Raw genomic sequence first — 15,935 nt, 5'->3', positions numbered from 1 at the left:
CAGGTCAGGGGGGAACCTCAACAGCACATCCTCTGGACAAATGTAGAATCACTGACAGCAATTTGTGGATTTCCACGTTATTCTGCATATGTGTAGCCTCCAGAAGTTCAGTTTCAGTGCAGTAATAACAGAATGCTGACAGTTTCACCGCTATGACTATTTGCTGCACCAAGTAATAATAGTGAAGTGCCCTCAATCTGTGAGAAAGTATTTGTGTTTCAGTCATCAATTTCATTAGAATCCAAATCGTACTGAGATTTTGTTCATCAACTAAGCAAATTGGGAGTTAAGATCATTGTGTTAAGGTGGTTCCAAAACAATCCCAAACGAGAAAAAGAGGACCTATAAAACTGTCCCAAATCCACTCAAAAATTTTCTTTATGGAAATTCATAACAAAAATGCGGAATAATGAATGCAAAGTGGATCCAGTCCAAGTAATTGCATATGCAGGACAGTGGTGTAACATAATGTTGCTGCAATATGCCCCGTCATGGAGTGGTCAGTTAGTTTGAAGGACTGTTTTCCTGCAAAAAGAATATTATTTTTCTACTCTGAGGAAGTGCCTAACTTCCTACTTATAGCTAGACATGGGCATAGGCATGAAAACAACTGGCCTACCCATCCACAGAGAAATTGCAATGGTGGGCCCAAGATTAAACTTTTTATTGCTCTTAAAATTCTATACAAAATATAAAATATTGACTTGATCAATAATTAGTGTAGTTGATATAATCTGTAAGCTAAGAAAATAAGGTGAGGAAAGAAGGTGAAGAAAAACTTTCAATAGGCTTATAAAATTAAAGTCACATTTTAGATGTTTTTATTCTCACTACACAAGACAATTGAAAGAACAAAATTGTATTCATATAGCAGATCATCACATCCTCGGGATATCTCAGAGCATTACAATAACTGAGGTACAATCACGTAAGAAAACAATACAACCAATTTGCTCCCAGGAATGTTCCAAACATGAGATAACCAACACCACCAAAACCATGTTACGAGGGGACTGTTGGTCAGGATTCAACTCCCAGTTCTTCTTCAAACAGTGCATGGGATCATTCGCATCCACATGGACAGACAAAGGTTTGACATCTCTATCTGAAAGATGACTCTGACGACAATGCAGCATTCCCTCTATGTTGCATTGAACTGTCAGCCTTGGATTTTGTTCTCATCTGTAGTGTGACTTGAACCCACAACCTTCCGACCTACAGATGGGAGCACTACCAATTGAATTAAGTTGGTCTCTACAAGTTTTTGCATTTACTGTAATACTCCACACTGCTACCTGCTCAACAGATTTGTATAATGTTGATTTGTCATTCCATACCTGAGGACTGGGTTCTGCTGTGGTCTGCAATATTGCTGGCTGAGAAGGAGTAGTCTTCTGTCCAGCTGGCACTTTGGTATCTGAAATAGGAGGCGTCTAAAAAAAACAAAAAACAAGTTAGGAATGAACTAAACTGTTAATTTTAAATTAAGCAGCTACAATTGCTCTCCACACACGTGTGCCAGGAATCAAACAGACATAACGATCATTCGCAAATTTATAAAAAAAAGAATTACAACATTTGAAAGTAACACTTGCTTTTCTATCATTCCTTATCAAATCTCCACATAATGAGCTACTTTTGAAGTGTAGTTACTGTTTATAAACAAATACAGTAGCCAATCTTTAATCAGCAACCTCATGCAAACAGCTTTTGAGGCAAATAACCAGCTAATGGGTATTTTTGTTGCTGTTAGCTAAGAGAGGAAAGTTGGCTGAAGCAATAGGTAAACATGTTGCTTTCTTTGGTTACAGCCAAAGCCCAGCTGAACCAATGAAACAGGTAAACAGAGTCTCTATCTAATGTCTCATTCAAGAGAATGTGGCTCTGAATTTATTGCTGTACAAATTTACAAACAAAATGTCAATTTAACTGATAATTTCTTTTCTATTCATCTATTCTCAAAGAACGAGTTCATTTTTTCTTAAAGAATGAGCTCAAGTGCTTTTGATTTTATTACTGAATCCACAATTTTTAGGCAATCCACTGGTTTGTTATCTAAAAATAATGGATTTTAATGAGTGATGCCTAATTTGACTATTCAGGTGTCCTACATAAACCAACGCAATTAAAAGAACCCATTTCATTTTTGGCTTTTCCCAAAGACAAAAGCTTTTAGGTACAACTAGTAATTACTTTATTACATTATTCTATGCAGACAAGGATATGACCATCATAAATAATCACTGTGCACTGAATAACTTGGTTTCAGAACAATTTTCTAACTTTGTTTAATTTAGGTCAGAATTACAATATCACTGCCTTAACTGGGTTAAGGTATTTGCATATTAGTAATATTCAACTTTCAGAATTACAGCATGCACTCAACAAAGAAGTGCTTTAGGCAATGCACAGCCAGGCAACGCACATAATGGTCTGCACTAAAAAGGTTCACAGATTTCACACCAGAGGGATGACAGAGTGCCTATAACCAGCCTCAGTGCCCTGGGTTAGGAAAGGAAAGCAAACACTCATTCCTGATCCTTATGCAGTGAGCCCTGTTGGAAGTACCTGGATATCAGGCAATGACTGTGTCAGGTTTACGTGTGGCTGCACCCCACTGTCGCTGTCAAGTCTACTTAGGGGAAGTAGCACAAGTCAATGGGTGTTCATGGACCGTATTTCAGTAAAGAATTAATACCTTGTATTGAGGAGGTGAGTGTAAGTCAATAAGGAAAAAAGGAACTTATCTAACACTCTCAGTTAGTAATTTCTGAATAATGCAGATCTAAAATAATATGTAGATTCCTCGCTGATTTGCAGTAGCTATTAAAGAAATTCTGACTATTCTTCACATCTGTAAGTTTCCTAAGCCTATTTCCCCAACCAATTTACAAAATCCAATTTAGCCATTGTAAAAGGTGTATTTTGTAACATTTCCATTATTGCATTAGACCAAACTATAAGAACGACATTTAAAGTGAAGCCGCAACTAAACCACATCTCAATGGTCCTATTCAAAAATATTTCACAATCTTCTTACCAACTACACGTACAGAGTTGAAATAAGGTTTTGACATGTTACACAAGATTAATCCACTGGAAATACCTTTTAAACAAGTTGTACATTAAAAACAATTTTTGAACAAGTACAGCCAGCTGTCAACTGCCTGCTATGCTGTGTTCAATGTCACCCCAGTTACTCAACCTGATAAGGAAACACTAACTTTTCTAAATCTCTTCTGCCTACCCAGCTAAGATCAGAATCTCAATGACATACAGCCGAGAAAAAGACCCTAAGCAGAGAATATACAATCACTTTCTTTTCAAGGTTTCTGTGCACATACACCTTGCACTACACCTGCACTAGAAAGAAGGAGCACTGCTTAAAGTTCACTTTTGAGCTGAGTAGGAAGTGCAAAATCACAATGTACAAATTAAACTTACCAGCCTGGAATTCTCAGTGAATGGATTAAAGTCATCAATACCTTGCTGGTTGGCTTTAGTCAGTTGAGTTACTGCTGGATCCTGAGAAAACAGAAACAACAGTGGCTGAGAGCGCAAGTACTTCACAGTATTAAACAAAATAAGATTCACTCTTCCATCTCCCTTGGAGAAAGTACAGAAGTGAATCTGGGTTGACGAATTGGTAACTATGTAACTTAACTCAGAGCAGGATAGGTGAGTTTGCTAAATTTTGCTCTGGTCTCAAGTGTTGTGATATATTACAGCAAGCATTCAACAAAGCTTTCCTCACAACATTTAAGTACTTAGATGAGCACTTGAAACGCAATAGCATACAGGGCTACGGGCCAAGTGCTAGAAAATGGGAGTAGAATAGATAGGTGCTTGCTGGGCGGCACGGACACGATGGGCTGTAGGGCCTATTTCTGTGTCGCATAACTCTACGACTGTAAAAGGAGCTCTTTTTGAAGTCATATAGTCTGATATATTAACTTTCCTCTCATTTGTTTCTCAGTCTATTTCTTTGACTCCTATTTAAAGCATGGTTAGCCTGGAACCCACAGAGGGAGTAGTTATTCGAATAACAGAATGACATGCTGCATTTTACTGTCAACCACCCCTACCCCTCACCTTCTGAAGTACTAACTCACTGATATACTGCTCCTTGACTGCTTGGCCTCTTCTGGAACCTCACTCAAGGGGTCATTTTTCATGTAACCCCAGACAGAGACACCAACAAATGGTTGAGGGTAGAGGGACAACAGCGATTCAGATTTCTTTCCTCATCCACACACAGCCAATTTATGTCAAGGGTGAGGACAACAAATTTAGGGGAAGAAACCTTGCAGATTTCTCCTTCCCTAGCTCAGGGGCAGTATCCCAGCTATCACCATAATGACCATTAGATTAGTCAATAAGAACATCTTTATCCTCTGGCGTCGCTAAACTCGACTGTCAATGGAAATTGCATTAAGAAGATCACCTTACAGGCATATACCACGGTGCCCATTCGCCAGAAAGGAATAATTCATCGAAGTTTATTAATGTCAAGAATAAAATGTAGAAATTCTTCAGAAGGAAATCACGTGAACGACATTTTGCAAAAGCTCTCTGGGGACAAGCAGGGGCCTTTGAATTGCTAGTAATTGAATGTGCGACCTCTGGCCTGTGCAATTCAATTACATACTGTTTATCAGTTGAGCCATTGGGAAGTGGTGGATTTTTAAAAACATTTTTCATATAAAAATAAAATTTAGTAAAAATCTACTGACTTTTAATGCCTCCAACTTACTGCCTAACCTTTTGTTCCAATTCAGTGCCATAAGTTCTAAAAAATTTGAAGATAAAGCCGGATGTTAAACGTTACAGCGTACGAGCAGGCCCAGTTATAGTAATACACGTCAATCTCAGTTTACAAAGTTAAGTTTGCAATTTTGTAACTGATACAAGATCAAAATAATTTGTTCAAAAATAAGCACGTTAAACTTCTCTCTTGGTTTGTCAGACTGGATTTCCAGATTTGCAGTAATGTTCCAGTTTCTTGCCCAAATGAAAATTCTTCATGTAGAGTACAGTGAAAGTCAACAGGCTGTTTGGACAAAGACTTAATCCCATTATAAGGTGTCAGCCTTGGTTCAGGCTTAGCGCTCTTGGCTTTTAAGTCAGGAGGTCACCCCCCTGTGACTTGAGAATTTATTTCAGGCTGACATTTAAATGTAGCACTGAGGGAACGCAGCACTGTCAGAGGCACCATCTGCCAATGAGACATTAAACCAGGACCCATTTACCCTCTCAATGAATATGGCACTGTTCCAAGAACAGAAACGTTCTCCTGGTGCCCTGACAACATTTATCCTTGACCAACATCATAGATTAGTTGAACGTTTATCTCACGGTGTTTTTGGGAGGTTGCTGTAACTATATTTCATAAGGTCTCCTGGAGGTATAATGCAAAATTTTAATACAAATACTTTGTTTCTTTAGCCAAAACTGATGCAAATGCAATTTCAACAAGCAGCACTAGATAATTATCATGAACTAACTTGATGAAACTAACCCAATTTTAGCTCTGATCATTTCCACTCTGATTGAGATTGCCAAACTCAATCACAAAACAAATGTCTTATTCTTCTTCAACATCCAAATCTGGGCTGAACAAAGACCTTCCACTATTCAATTGTGTATCTCAAACACCAGCAGTAATTATACTCTAAATGACAAGCTGCTTGAATCTCACAAAATGCATTAACAGTTGACACATACATCACTGTCACTGTTGGCACTATTAAAAATAAGACTACAGTGCAAAATTGGATTACTGTAAATACTGGGGAGGGAATTCTACTTGCTAACCTGAAATCAAATTAGCTCACTACTTCAATTAATATTCTAGATATAGTTACTACCTTGATTATTGCACTCAGTGCCTGTAGTTTTAAACTTCAATCTACATTTCATCTGGTGAAAAGATGCACAAGCTGGCATTCAACTGGAGTTAAGCTGAAAAAGCATATAACAAAAGTCAAACCATATGATTTTGTAATACAAATTAAGCTATTCCATCATTGTCCCCTACACCCTACCCCCCACTTTCTTGTCTTAGTTATTTTTGGTTGTAGTTGTAAGGTTCTGATTACTAAGGTCAAATGTGCTGGAAGGTTTAACAGATTTAATGCAGTGCAGAGATAAATAAATGCCAAAGTATTCTGGGTTAATTCTCTCAGCTGTTAATTTAGATCCTTCAATTTCCTCTTCTCCACAACCTCTGACCAGGCCTTCAAAACAAAAGCAAATTGACAATACAAATCAAGAGAAATTAGAAAGTTAATCCCAGAAATATGGATGACAAAGGCCGTTTGCATTATCTTGGATTATCCATCCAGAAAGACCAGTTATCCCAGTAGAGCATCCATCTGTTTTTAAATTTAATTCCTTTCCTTCTTATTCATCTGTTTTCTGCCTCTGTGTGTCAATCATCCTTTGTGTGAAGAAGTTCCTCAAAATTGACCTAAATCTGCCTTTTACTAGTGTCACATTTTAGCTCATCTTTAATGTCCAGATTGACCTTTTCCCATACCATTCACTGCCGTACGTCACCCCTCAGTTGCTTCTTTTCATGACTAAAAGACCAAATTCCTCCCATCGTTTTCACACTCAATTCTTCATTACTTGAGTTAAATGCCCCATGGGCTTGAATGTCTTCTTTTCACCTTGATTGGAATTGGACACAGCACTCAAGGTATAGTTTGACCAGAGCATGTTGCATTCCTATACTCCATTGTTTTCTTCTATATAGTTCTGCATCCTATTTGCTTTACTGATTGAGCTGTATCTCAGTGGTACAGCCCAGAGTTTAACATTAATTTTTTGTACTTCTTTGATTGCGTTAGTTATGAAATTTCTTTCAGAATGCTTAAATAGATCAGATTTTTAAAAATAGCTAAGTTTTGCATCCAATGTCAGTGCCAAGGCAATTTGTCAAACTGAAATTACAACATCTTTGCAATATAGAAAATTTGGACTGTACCTATATTGATTCAATTCAAATTACTGCGATACAATGCCTTCATTTTAAAAATGCAGACAAGTTACCTGAATGGCATTCAGCTAACCACCTCAGCACTTTACTCAAGGTCTCCTACATTTGTGAGGATGCACGTTCAGCATCTCATATTAGATGTTACCCAAAAATCTGATTTTCAATGATAATAAAAATGTGCTTGTGACAATTATAACAATCTGAAATCATAAACTAAAATTAGATAATAAGAATCTTATTTAAAAAAGGTATCCTTTTGCTATCCCTAGAAATCCAGGGACTTTGTAGGTTAATGAGCTGAACCATCCAACCAGAAAGATATTAGTTCAATCCTGGCCTACATTGAGACAGGGAAATGGCCTTGTTATAACAATAGGTCTCATCATCCTAGATTAGGGAGGGGGGGGGGGGGGGGGGCGAAATAAGTCAACAAAAATTCTGTTCCAATCTAGCAACATCCACAGAAAGGATGCATGTAAATGCCAGGTGAGCACATGATCAGACTTAGCTGTTATGTACTCACGCAGCCTCTATGGTGAAATAGTCAGATTCAGTAATGCCTCATGTGAAAAATGGGACTCATGCTAAAGATAATCAGGTGGCAATCATTTTTCATGGAACCATATCACAACAAGGAGTTGACCTACAGGAGATATGGGAACAAGAGGAATCGCCTTGCAACACAAACCTTCAATACCACAAAGATTATTTTTCAAATAAAGTGAACTAAAATAGTGCTGACACGACTTCCTTTATGCACAACTCAATCAATGCCTGTCACTGTGCTTTACAGATAGAACTGCTAGTTTTGGGCAACCTGGGAGGAAGGTTTGCAAACTCCACTTTACTACACTGCATGAAGTGAATGACTTAATAAACATTGTTAAAAATCACTTATAGGCAAAGTGCCATATTGGCCAGAGAGATGTGGTAGTCAAGGTTTTGTTCACCACCACCTTATCACTATATGAAAATTTGATTAAAGTTCCAAACAGAACCAAAACCAACCCATGTTTGTGACGATCCACCAACCAATAATGAGGTATAAATTTGCTTCTAAAATAATTTCCATGCTCCAGGTTTTTCGAAAGCAGTGTAGGCATTGGTGAAGTAACACTGACCCAAGTGATAGTTTTAAAAACCCAATTTATGCAGCAAAGTATCAGTTGTGAAATGAAAAATCTTTCAGGTTGTTCGCTGTTTCGATCTGCTAGACTCAGCAACTTGTGCTTCATTTGCCACTCCATCTCCTGGTAATCTCTCCTTTTGACAATTCTTTTTGTGTTTATACTACACATTTAAAAAGTATGTTTTTATTTATAATTTCTTTGGGGAAGTGATTTTAAAATGTAAATACGTTGAGGGCCCCATTGCAATATTTTGACACATGCTTTGGGGCACTTGGCTTAAACTTCCAAAAGGCAAGGTCACCTACTCAAAACAATGCTTTCATGTACAGAAAGTGAAGTTATAAAACAGAAATAAGATGCCAGCAAATCAAATATACAGAAAAATGATAACGAGAACTATCAGGGTTCCCTTATTAGCTTCCTCTTTTTGGAGAGGGTGGGAAGGTGGTTGGGAGAAACAGTTTGAAACCTTCAACGAAAATTAACAATCGGTCCATCAAAAAAAGCAGGTAATTTGCAACAGACCAATAACAGGGCCAAACGAACTTACTGCAATTCAGCGGTTCAGTTGGACACGCACAGTACCTGCACAAACTGGCATATATCGAGTGTAGCTGCATATATCTGGACCAAGTACTGTAACTGCAATAAATGTGCTTTTTAAACTTAACTATCAATTCTCCTGGAGACAACATTTAAAATCTATTACTCTTGGAATGGAACATCTTATTTTGAATACATAACAGCAACTGATGCAACTGTTTCAGAAACAAAGCTGATGCAATTAAATTGGGAGGTAAAGTGGATCAATAAAATAGTAGTAACTGTAAAAGCACCATTAACTACTTGTTTGTGTTTTCTACACAATTTTTTTAAAACAGTTTCCATTCCTTCCAGTTATGTTACAATGAAAGTCAGTTTGAACTATAAAGAGGGGCTTGCTGTCCAAAAACTCAACAGCATTTGAAAAAATTGCCAATGAACAAAGTTAGCAAGGATTACTGGAAAAACTCATTAGGTCTGGAAGCATCTGATGAGAGAGTTATACAGACTCGAAATGTTAACTCTGTTTCTCTCGCCACAGATGCTGCCAGGCCTGCTGAGTTTTCCCAGTCTTCTTTGTTTATATTTCAGATTTCCAGCATTTACAGTATTTTGTTTTCATCTTAGCAAGGATTACCTTGCCTCCTAGCACATTCTTGCAGACTGGCACATTCCAAGATCCAGGACTACGTGCTGAGGGATGCACAAAAGCTTGGGGCAGCCGCTGCAAAAGTTCAATGAGGAGTCACTGTCTAAGCAGGCCCTTTTGAAATAGTATACCAAGGGACTGGAAACCGGGTAAAACCACTTGGGCTGTATGCACCAGAATGTTTGACATAAAATGTAAATGTACATTGCAAATATAACCTGTAATGGCAAGCAAAGTGAGGCACTGTATTGTATTGAAAGAAACTGATCTGTATTGCACTTAAAATGTCAAATCTGAACTGTTATGTTATGCACTTTTACAAATTTTATGAATAAAGAATATTTTTGGAAAAAAGTATGCTTCTCCTCTCCTCCACATTAACTTACTTCCTTTGAACCTAGACAGAGAAGCTCCTTAATGAAGATTTACTTTTGAATAAAAGGAGGTAGGTGTTATGTGCAAACAGAACATCTAACATGGTACACTTCGTGACAACATATTTACTTCTTCAGTTTACTTAAAGTTATGGCTCAGCGAATAAATGCATCACATGGTTTGGCACTGAGCCAAAGGTCATAGGTTCTGCACCTGCTCTGCACTGAATCAGGCAACCTGAGCTGGAGGCTTCAATGGGACTCAACTGGATTGTTGGTGTGAGAAAGGTAGGAGGAAGGGAAAGAGAATAAGGAACAGAAAAAATAGAATAAAAAATAATCGTTAAACTTCAAGCAGTGGCAACTGGTTATCAGCAAACATCAGGCAAGAATAATAAATCTGGCCATGATTAAATAGGTCACCATAATGCTCTGTTCAGATTCACGTGATGAATAGTCAGAAACTATATTAATGGTGCAAGAACGTAGCAGTGCTGTGACAAAAATCACACCCACAGACTGCCCCAACAGCGTTGGCAAATACTTGCTTCAGTTCTGCACAGTGAAACTTAATATTTTACATTGGGGCAAGTTAGCAGAGGGCCTCTGCCATTGGACCTGAAACCATATCCCAGCATTTGGTTCAAGTCCCACTCCAGGACTTGAACACAAAAAAAAAATCAAGGCTGACACTCCAGTGCATTACTGGGGGTGCTTTGAGATGACTGTGGCTGTGAAAACTCCAAATAAATACAAGCCTTTCTTTTCTTTATGTGACTACTAGAAAAGGCAAAAATGATTGGGGAATAAGTGAAAATAAGCATAAAATAAAATTAAGCTACATATAGCATCACATCAAAAATAAATCAAATGCTAGATTAATTCTTTCATGGAGTCACATTTTGATGATTGTTCCTCTGTAAATAATGATGCAGAGCAGGATATTCACTATAGGGCTGGAAAGGAACCACCCATTAAAATGGACTTAAGGTGTATACGAGTGTTGCCTGAGACTTTCTGAACAACAGGATTTCTGTGCATATTGCAACATGGAGTGAAGACATCAGTTAAAGTGACTAAAATTCATGGAATTTAACTGGTCAAACTTGTATTCTCTGAATAACTTGCTTTGAAAGTCAGATCTTATTACTTGTTAAAAAACTTATTGAAATTAAGGAAAGCAAAATTTAACAAAGCTGTATTGGAAGAGCTCGGAATTAAGATAGAAAACAGTATCCTGCCTTTAAAATTATTTAGAATTGCTGTATTTTCATTTACTTCATACTTGCATCGTCAGAATTTCAATCTCAGATCATACAAATACACCCACACCTTTTATGAGTTGATAATGTGCAGGAACTCCAACTGCACCAAAGCTTAAGAAAATATGCAACTAAATCAAAAGGAACAAATATATGTGCATTCTAGGCACTAGATTCAAAGTGAAGTAGGGAAATTAAAATTTGCAGAAACTGGGACATCATTTTAGTGGGGAACCTGATCTATTGCACATGGAATAACTTTTTAACATGCACCCCCTCACATTTTCATTCTTGGCTGGACTATCCTTTCAGTTTTACTCTTGCTTAACAAACTATTCTTTAATCCAAGTAAGTTGCCATCAACACTGTCACATGTCACACTCATCCAAGCGTGTAGCGTCAAATTGCTATTCATCTCACTGCCTGGTTGGCCTCCCCATCTTAAACCCTTCATTAATTTTAACTCAACCAAAACTCTGCTGCCTATATTCTAACTTGCACCAAGTCTGGTTCACCATTACCTTGTACTCGCTGATATATATAGATATGGCTCCTGGTCCGGCAACACCTCAATTTTAAAATTCTCATCCTGGTTTCCTCACCCGTACGCCCCCCACCCCCTTTCCTCCAGCCCTCCAGGATCTTTGTGCTCCTCCAATTCTGCCTCTTGCACATCCCCACTTGTAATTGCTCTACCACTGGCAGTTCTGCCTTAAGCTCTCTGGGCCATGGACTCAAATTCCCTTCCTAAGGTCATTCACATGTTTACCTCTCACCCCTCCTCGCCCCCCTTTCAGATGCTCCTTAATGCCTAACTTCAAGTTTCTTGAAATTGGTGCTGTTGCCATACAGTATAAATCAATAAACCTAACATAGAAAGCGTATATTTTTAAAAACAAAAACATGATCCATAATTAAAACAAGCACACATCAAGCTGAAAAACCGTTATGTGGGCCTTTGACACACCAAACGGCTGATTTACCATTACCTGACGTCTAGCTTTCATTTATAAAAATACATGAAATAAACTTTATAATTTTACCCTCCCGCATTCAATGAGTCAATTGCAGTAGCTCAAGGCGGCAGCTTACCTCCACCTTCTCAAGGGCAATTAACAATGGGCAATAAATGCTGGCCTAGCCAGCAATACCCAAATCCAGTGAAAGAAAAATTTAAAAAATATATACAATGTTTATGTTATTAAAACATTGCAGGTGCTTTTCTCCATCAAAGCTCAGCCAGCTTATATTTTCAATTCTGCCTACTTCAGCATGCTTGCGCTAAGGATACTTTAAAACTGTCCCTATTTCCAATCTCCACCACACAAAGCTGCATCAAACTATCCTTTCCAGAAACATTATTGTGCAATAACATGGGAGTTGTATGATAAATTCCACACTGACAGTCTATGGTCCAAATTGAGATGGTAAATTCTTGTTTCAATTCTGCAGGACCAAGCTAGATATTTTAGCTGATGAAAGGTAAGGAAGCTGAAACATTAACCTTTTCGCACTACACAGATAACTGCCTAACCTACTGAGTCATCCAGCATTTTTTTTTGTTTTTACCTTCTTCAAATCTAAATAGTTATTTTTCCATGATTATTTCTAAAAAGAATATTCTCTATCCTTGGCCAGGATATTCTAGAGGCGATGGCATAGTGGTATTGTCACTGGACTAATAATTCAGAGACCTGGGTAATGTTCTGGGTTCCCGGGTTTGAATCCCGCCACGGCAGATGGTGGAATTTGAATTTAATAAAAATCTGGAATTTAAAAGTCTGATGTTGACCATAAAACCATTGTCGATTGTTGTAAAAACCCATCTGGTTCACTAATGTCCTTTAGGGAAGGAAATCTGCCGTCCTTCATTTGGTCTGGAGTCACTGGTCTGGCCTACAAGTGACTCCAGACCCACAGCAATGCGGTTGACTCTTAAATGCCCTCTGAACAAGGGTAATTAGGGATGGGCAATAAATGCTGGCCTAGCCAGTGATGTCCACAGCCCATGAATGAATTTTTAAAAATCTGTAAATTAACTGAAGCTATAAAATTGGATGTGTCAGGCTGCCCCACACATCAAATTTTACCAGATTTCCACCAAATCCTATCTAAACAGATAAACAGTATTGAAAAGCAGGGAGATTGTGTTAAACTCCTATCAAACCTTGGTTAGACCACACTTAGTACCATGAACTATCCTGGTCTTCAGAAGGTGCAAAAAAGATTGACAAGGATGGTAGTTATAATGCCTCAGTTCTGCTATCAGGGAAATCTTACACAGACTGGGGCTTTTTTTTCTAAGGGTGACCTAATAGAAGTTTTTAAAACAATAGGTTTGATAGGGTAGGCAGAAATGTTTTCACTTGGAGGTGAGTCCAAAATTAGAGGCCTTTAAAAACATGACTAAAAAAATCCAAACAGGAATTCAGCAGAAACATCTTTACGCAGAGAGTGCTTAGGTTGTGAAACTTGTTACCAATAGGTGCTTTTGAGGCAAATAGCATTGATGGATTTAAGGAAGGGCTGGATATGTAAATGATCCATAAAGGATAGAGGGGTCCAAAACAAAGCAGCACACTTGATCAGCACCCCAGTCACCACCTGAAACATTCACTCCCTCCACCACCAGCGCACAGTAACAGCAGTGTGTACCATCTACAAGATGCACTGCAACAATTCACCAAGGTTCCTTCAATAGCATCTTCCAAACTCATGACCTCTAGTATCTGGAAGGACAAGCAGATGCATGGGTACACCATTATGCCACACAACATCAGGACTTGGAATTTTATCATTGCCCCATCGCTGTTGCAGGATCAAAAGCCTGGAACATCCTCCCCAACAGCACAAGATGGACTGCAGCAGTTCAAGAAGGCAGTTCACTATCACTTGCTCAAGGGTAATTAGGGATGGGTAATGAATGCTGGTCACAATTAGGGATGGGTAATGAATGCTGGTCTTGCCAGCGAAACTCACAGCCCAAGAATGAATAGAAAAAAAAGTACTGATAAGGTTAGTTGATTAGTAGTGGGAGGCCAGTGAAATCCCTTAGACCAAATGGCCTGTTTTTAAAACCCAAGTAACTCCAACATAAACAATGACTAAAGTGAGTCTGGTGAACCAATTGTGCAACTGATGCTTTAAGATTTTCTTATGGCGATTAACTCTGGATTTAAAGTAGAAATAAAACCACAATAACAATTGAGATGGGTGTGGGCAGTAGCTTGTAACGTGATGACCTTTGCTAAGGAATGAGCTGCACCTGCTTCCAGCAGAACCTTGTGCCCAACCCTGCCAGGCACGTCACTGAAAACTTTCAAACAAATATTTTCCAGGGAATAATTTAAGAAAAGAGTCTCAGATGCTGTATTTTCCAGTGACTTTTGTGACACCATTAAGTTAAAGACAAGGAAGCAGAAGGACCGTGCGCCTGCAGCTGAACTTGATGCTTTCTCCCCGCCCTTGCTGGGCGCTGAATGGCGGAGAATGAACGCCCCGGGCTCTCTGATTGGTCGCGCCGCACGTCAATCAGCCACCAAGCAGGTTCGGTTGATTTAGGAATGCGCCTCGGCCTTTGTGGGGCCCACCCAAATTATTTGTTTACTCTTCCCATCCCCCCCTACCCCCAACAACGACCGAATTAAAGACGTTTTGGGTTTTTTTCTTTTACCTGAAAGGGATTGATATCCACCGGGTCCGCGAACGGATTAGCGTCAAATTCCGACATTATTAAATTAAAGTTTATAAGCGGCTTCACTTTCCCACCCCCCCCTCCTTCAGCCGCTCGCTCTCACTTCCTTCTGCCAACCGACCGGAGGCGAGTGGAACAGCGCACGCGCGAATAACAGCTCGCCGTTGCCAGCCAACCGCCAACCTCCGGCTGTGACGTCACAAAGGACAAAGGCGGGGCGCCGGCGCGATGACGTCACCGGACCCCCCAATCACAATCGCTAGGGCTAGAACTTTTTTTTACACTTTTTGAATAGAAACTTTGGAAAAGTTCGCGGAAAGTTTGCGACGCCGTTCAACCTTCAGTTTCTGCTTTGTTTTTGTGTCGGCATCACGGACTAAAATCCGTAGTTTGGCACGTTTATGTTCTTAGCTGCCGGCTGAACCAGACATGACCTGCTGATGTGGTAGTCATGATAATGAAAAGCTTATAAATGGAAACAACCCAAAGATGGGTCTTGAAGATTTAAAGTCACTTCGAGCAGTCAGAATAGTCAGATCCGGAATGACACCCCTCGTCAACACAATATAAACATTTTTAGCGTATTTAGAAAATCAAACTCAACACATACCTCACCCAAAAGCAAAATACTGCAGATGCTAGAAAGCTGAAATAATAACATAAAATGCTGGAAATGTCTGGGAGCAAGCATCTGGGTGGATTGCAGCCGTTCAAGAAAGCGGCTCGCCACCAGCTTCTCAAATGGGGCAATTAGGTGTGAGCAACAAATGCTGGCCTTGGCACTGACACAGTGACACTCATCCCATCAAATAGTGACTAAAAAAAATCTGCAAAAATTAACGTTTAAGGTTGACGACCTTTCCTCAGAACATGTGTGCCTTTATTTCTTAGCTGTTCAGAAGTTTGTGTGGACAGGCTGCACTCCTGAATTCAAGCACATAAGACATAACCCAAGCTGACATATATCGTAGAATTATGGAAATTTACAGCGCAGAAGGAGGCCACATGGCCCCAAACAGTAGCTTTCTAAAAGAAAGCTGCATCATCGAGTGATACTAACTTTCAGATGAGAAGTTATATCAAAAGGCTGTCAGCCTGTTCAGGTGGATATTAAAAACACTAATCAGAGAAAAAAAAACCAATGAGTCCTCTTAATGTTCTAACCAACATTTCTCCCTAAAAAAGCTGGTCATTTATTATTTGTGGTACTTTATTGTGCATAGATTGTGTGTCATGTTTGCCTACATAGCATATGTGGCATTTCATAAAGGCTCATTGGAAGG

At 39.0% G+C, this 15,935-nt stretch overlaps 1 protein-coding gene across 1 annotated transcript in view; it reads right to left on the bottom strand.

Annotated features, from left to right (window-relative positions):
* The window catches only part of LOC144669991 (secretory carrier-associated membrane protein 2-like), a 30,550-nt gene extending 15,767 nt beyond the window's left edge, over positions 1-14,783 (bottom strand). Inside the window, exons 1-3 of the mRNA XM_078532304.1 lie at positions 14,632-14,783; positions 3,445-3,525; positions 1,338-1,433 (exon numbers count right to left, since the gene is read on the bottom strand). Of these exons, the coding sequence (XP_078388430.1) occupies positions 1,338-1,433; positions 3,445-3,525; positions 14,632-14,688 (234 nt within the window). The 5' untranslated portion in view covers positions 14,689-14,783. The remainder of the gene's footprint in view (positions 1-1,337; positions 1,434-3,444; positions 3,526-14,631) is intronic.
* Positions 14,784-15,935: the final 1,152 nt, after the last annotated feature.

Source organism: Cetorhinus maximus, chromosome 30 (genome assembly GCF_964194155.1).
Source record: "Cetorhinus maximus chromosome 30, sCetMax3.hap1.1, whole genome shotgun sequence".
NCBI classification, from domain to species: domain Eukaryota; kingdom Metazoa; phylum Chordata; class Chondrichthyes; order Lamniformes; family Cetorhinidae; genus Cetorhinus; species Cetorhinus maximus.
Note: the sequence above shows the minus strand (reverse complement) of the source record. Positions and strands in the feature narration are given on the sequence as shown.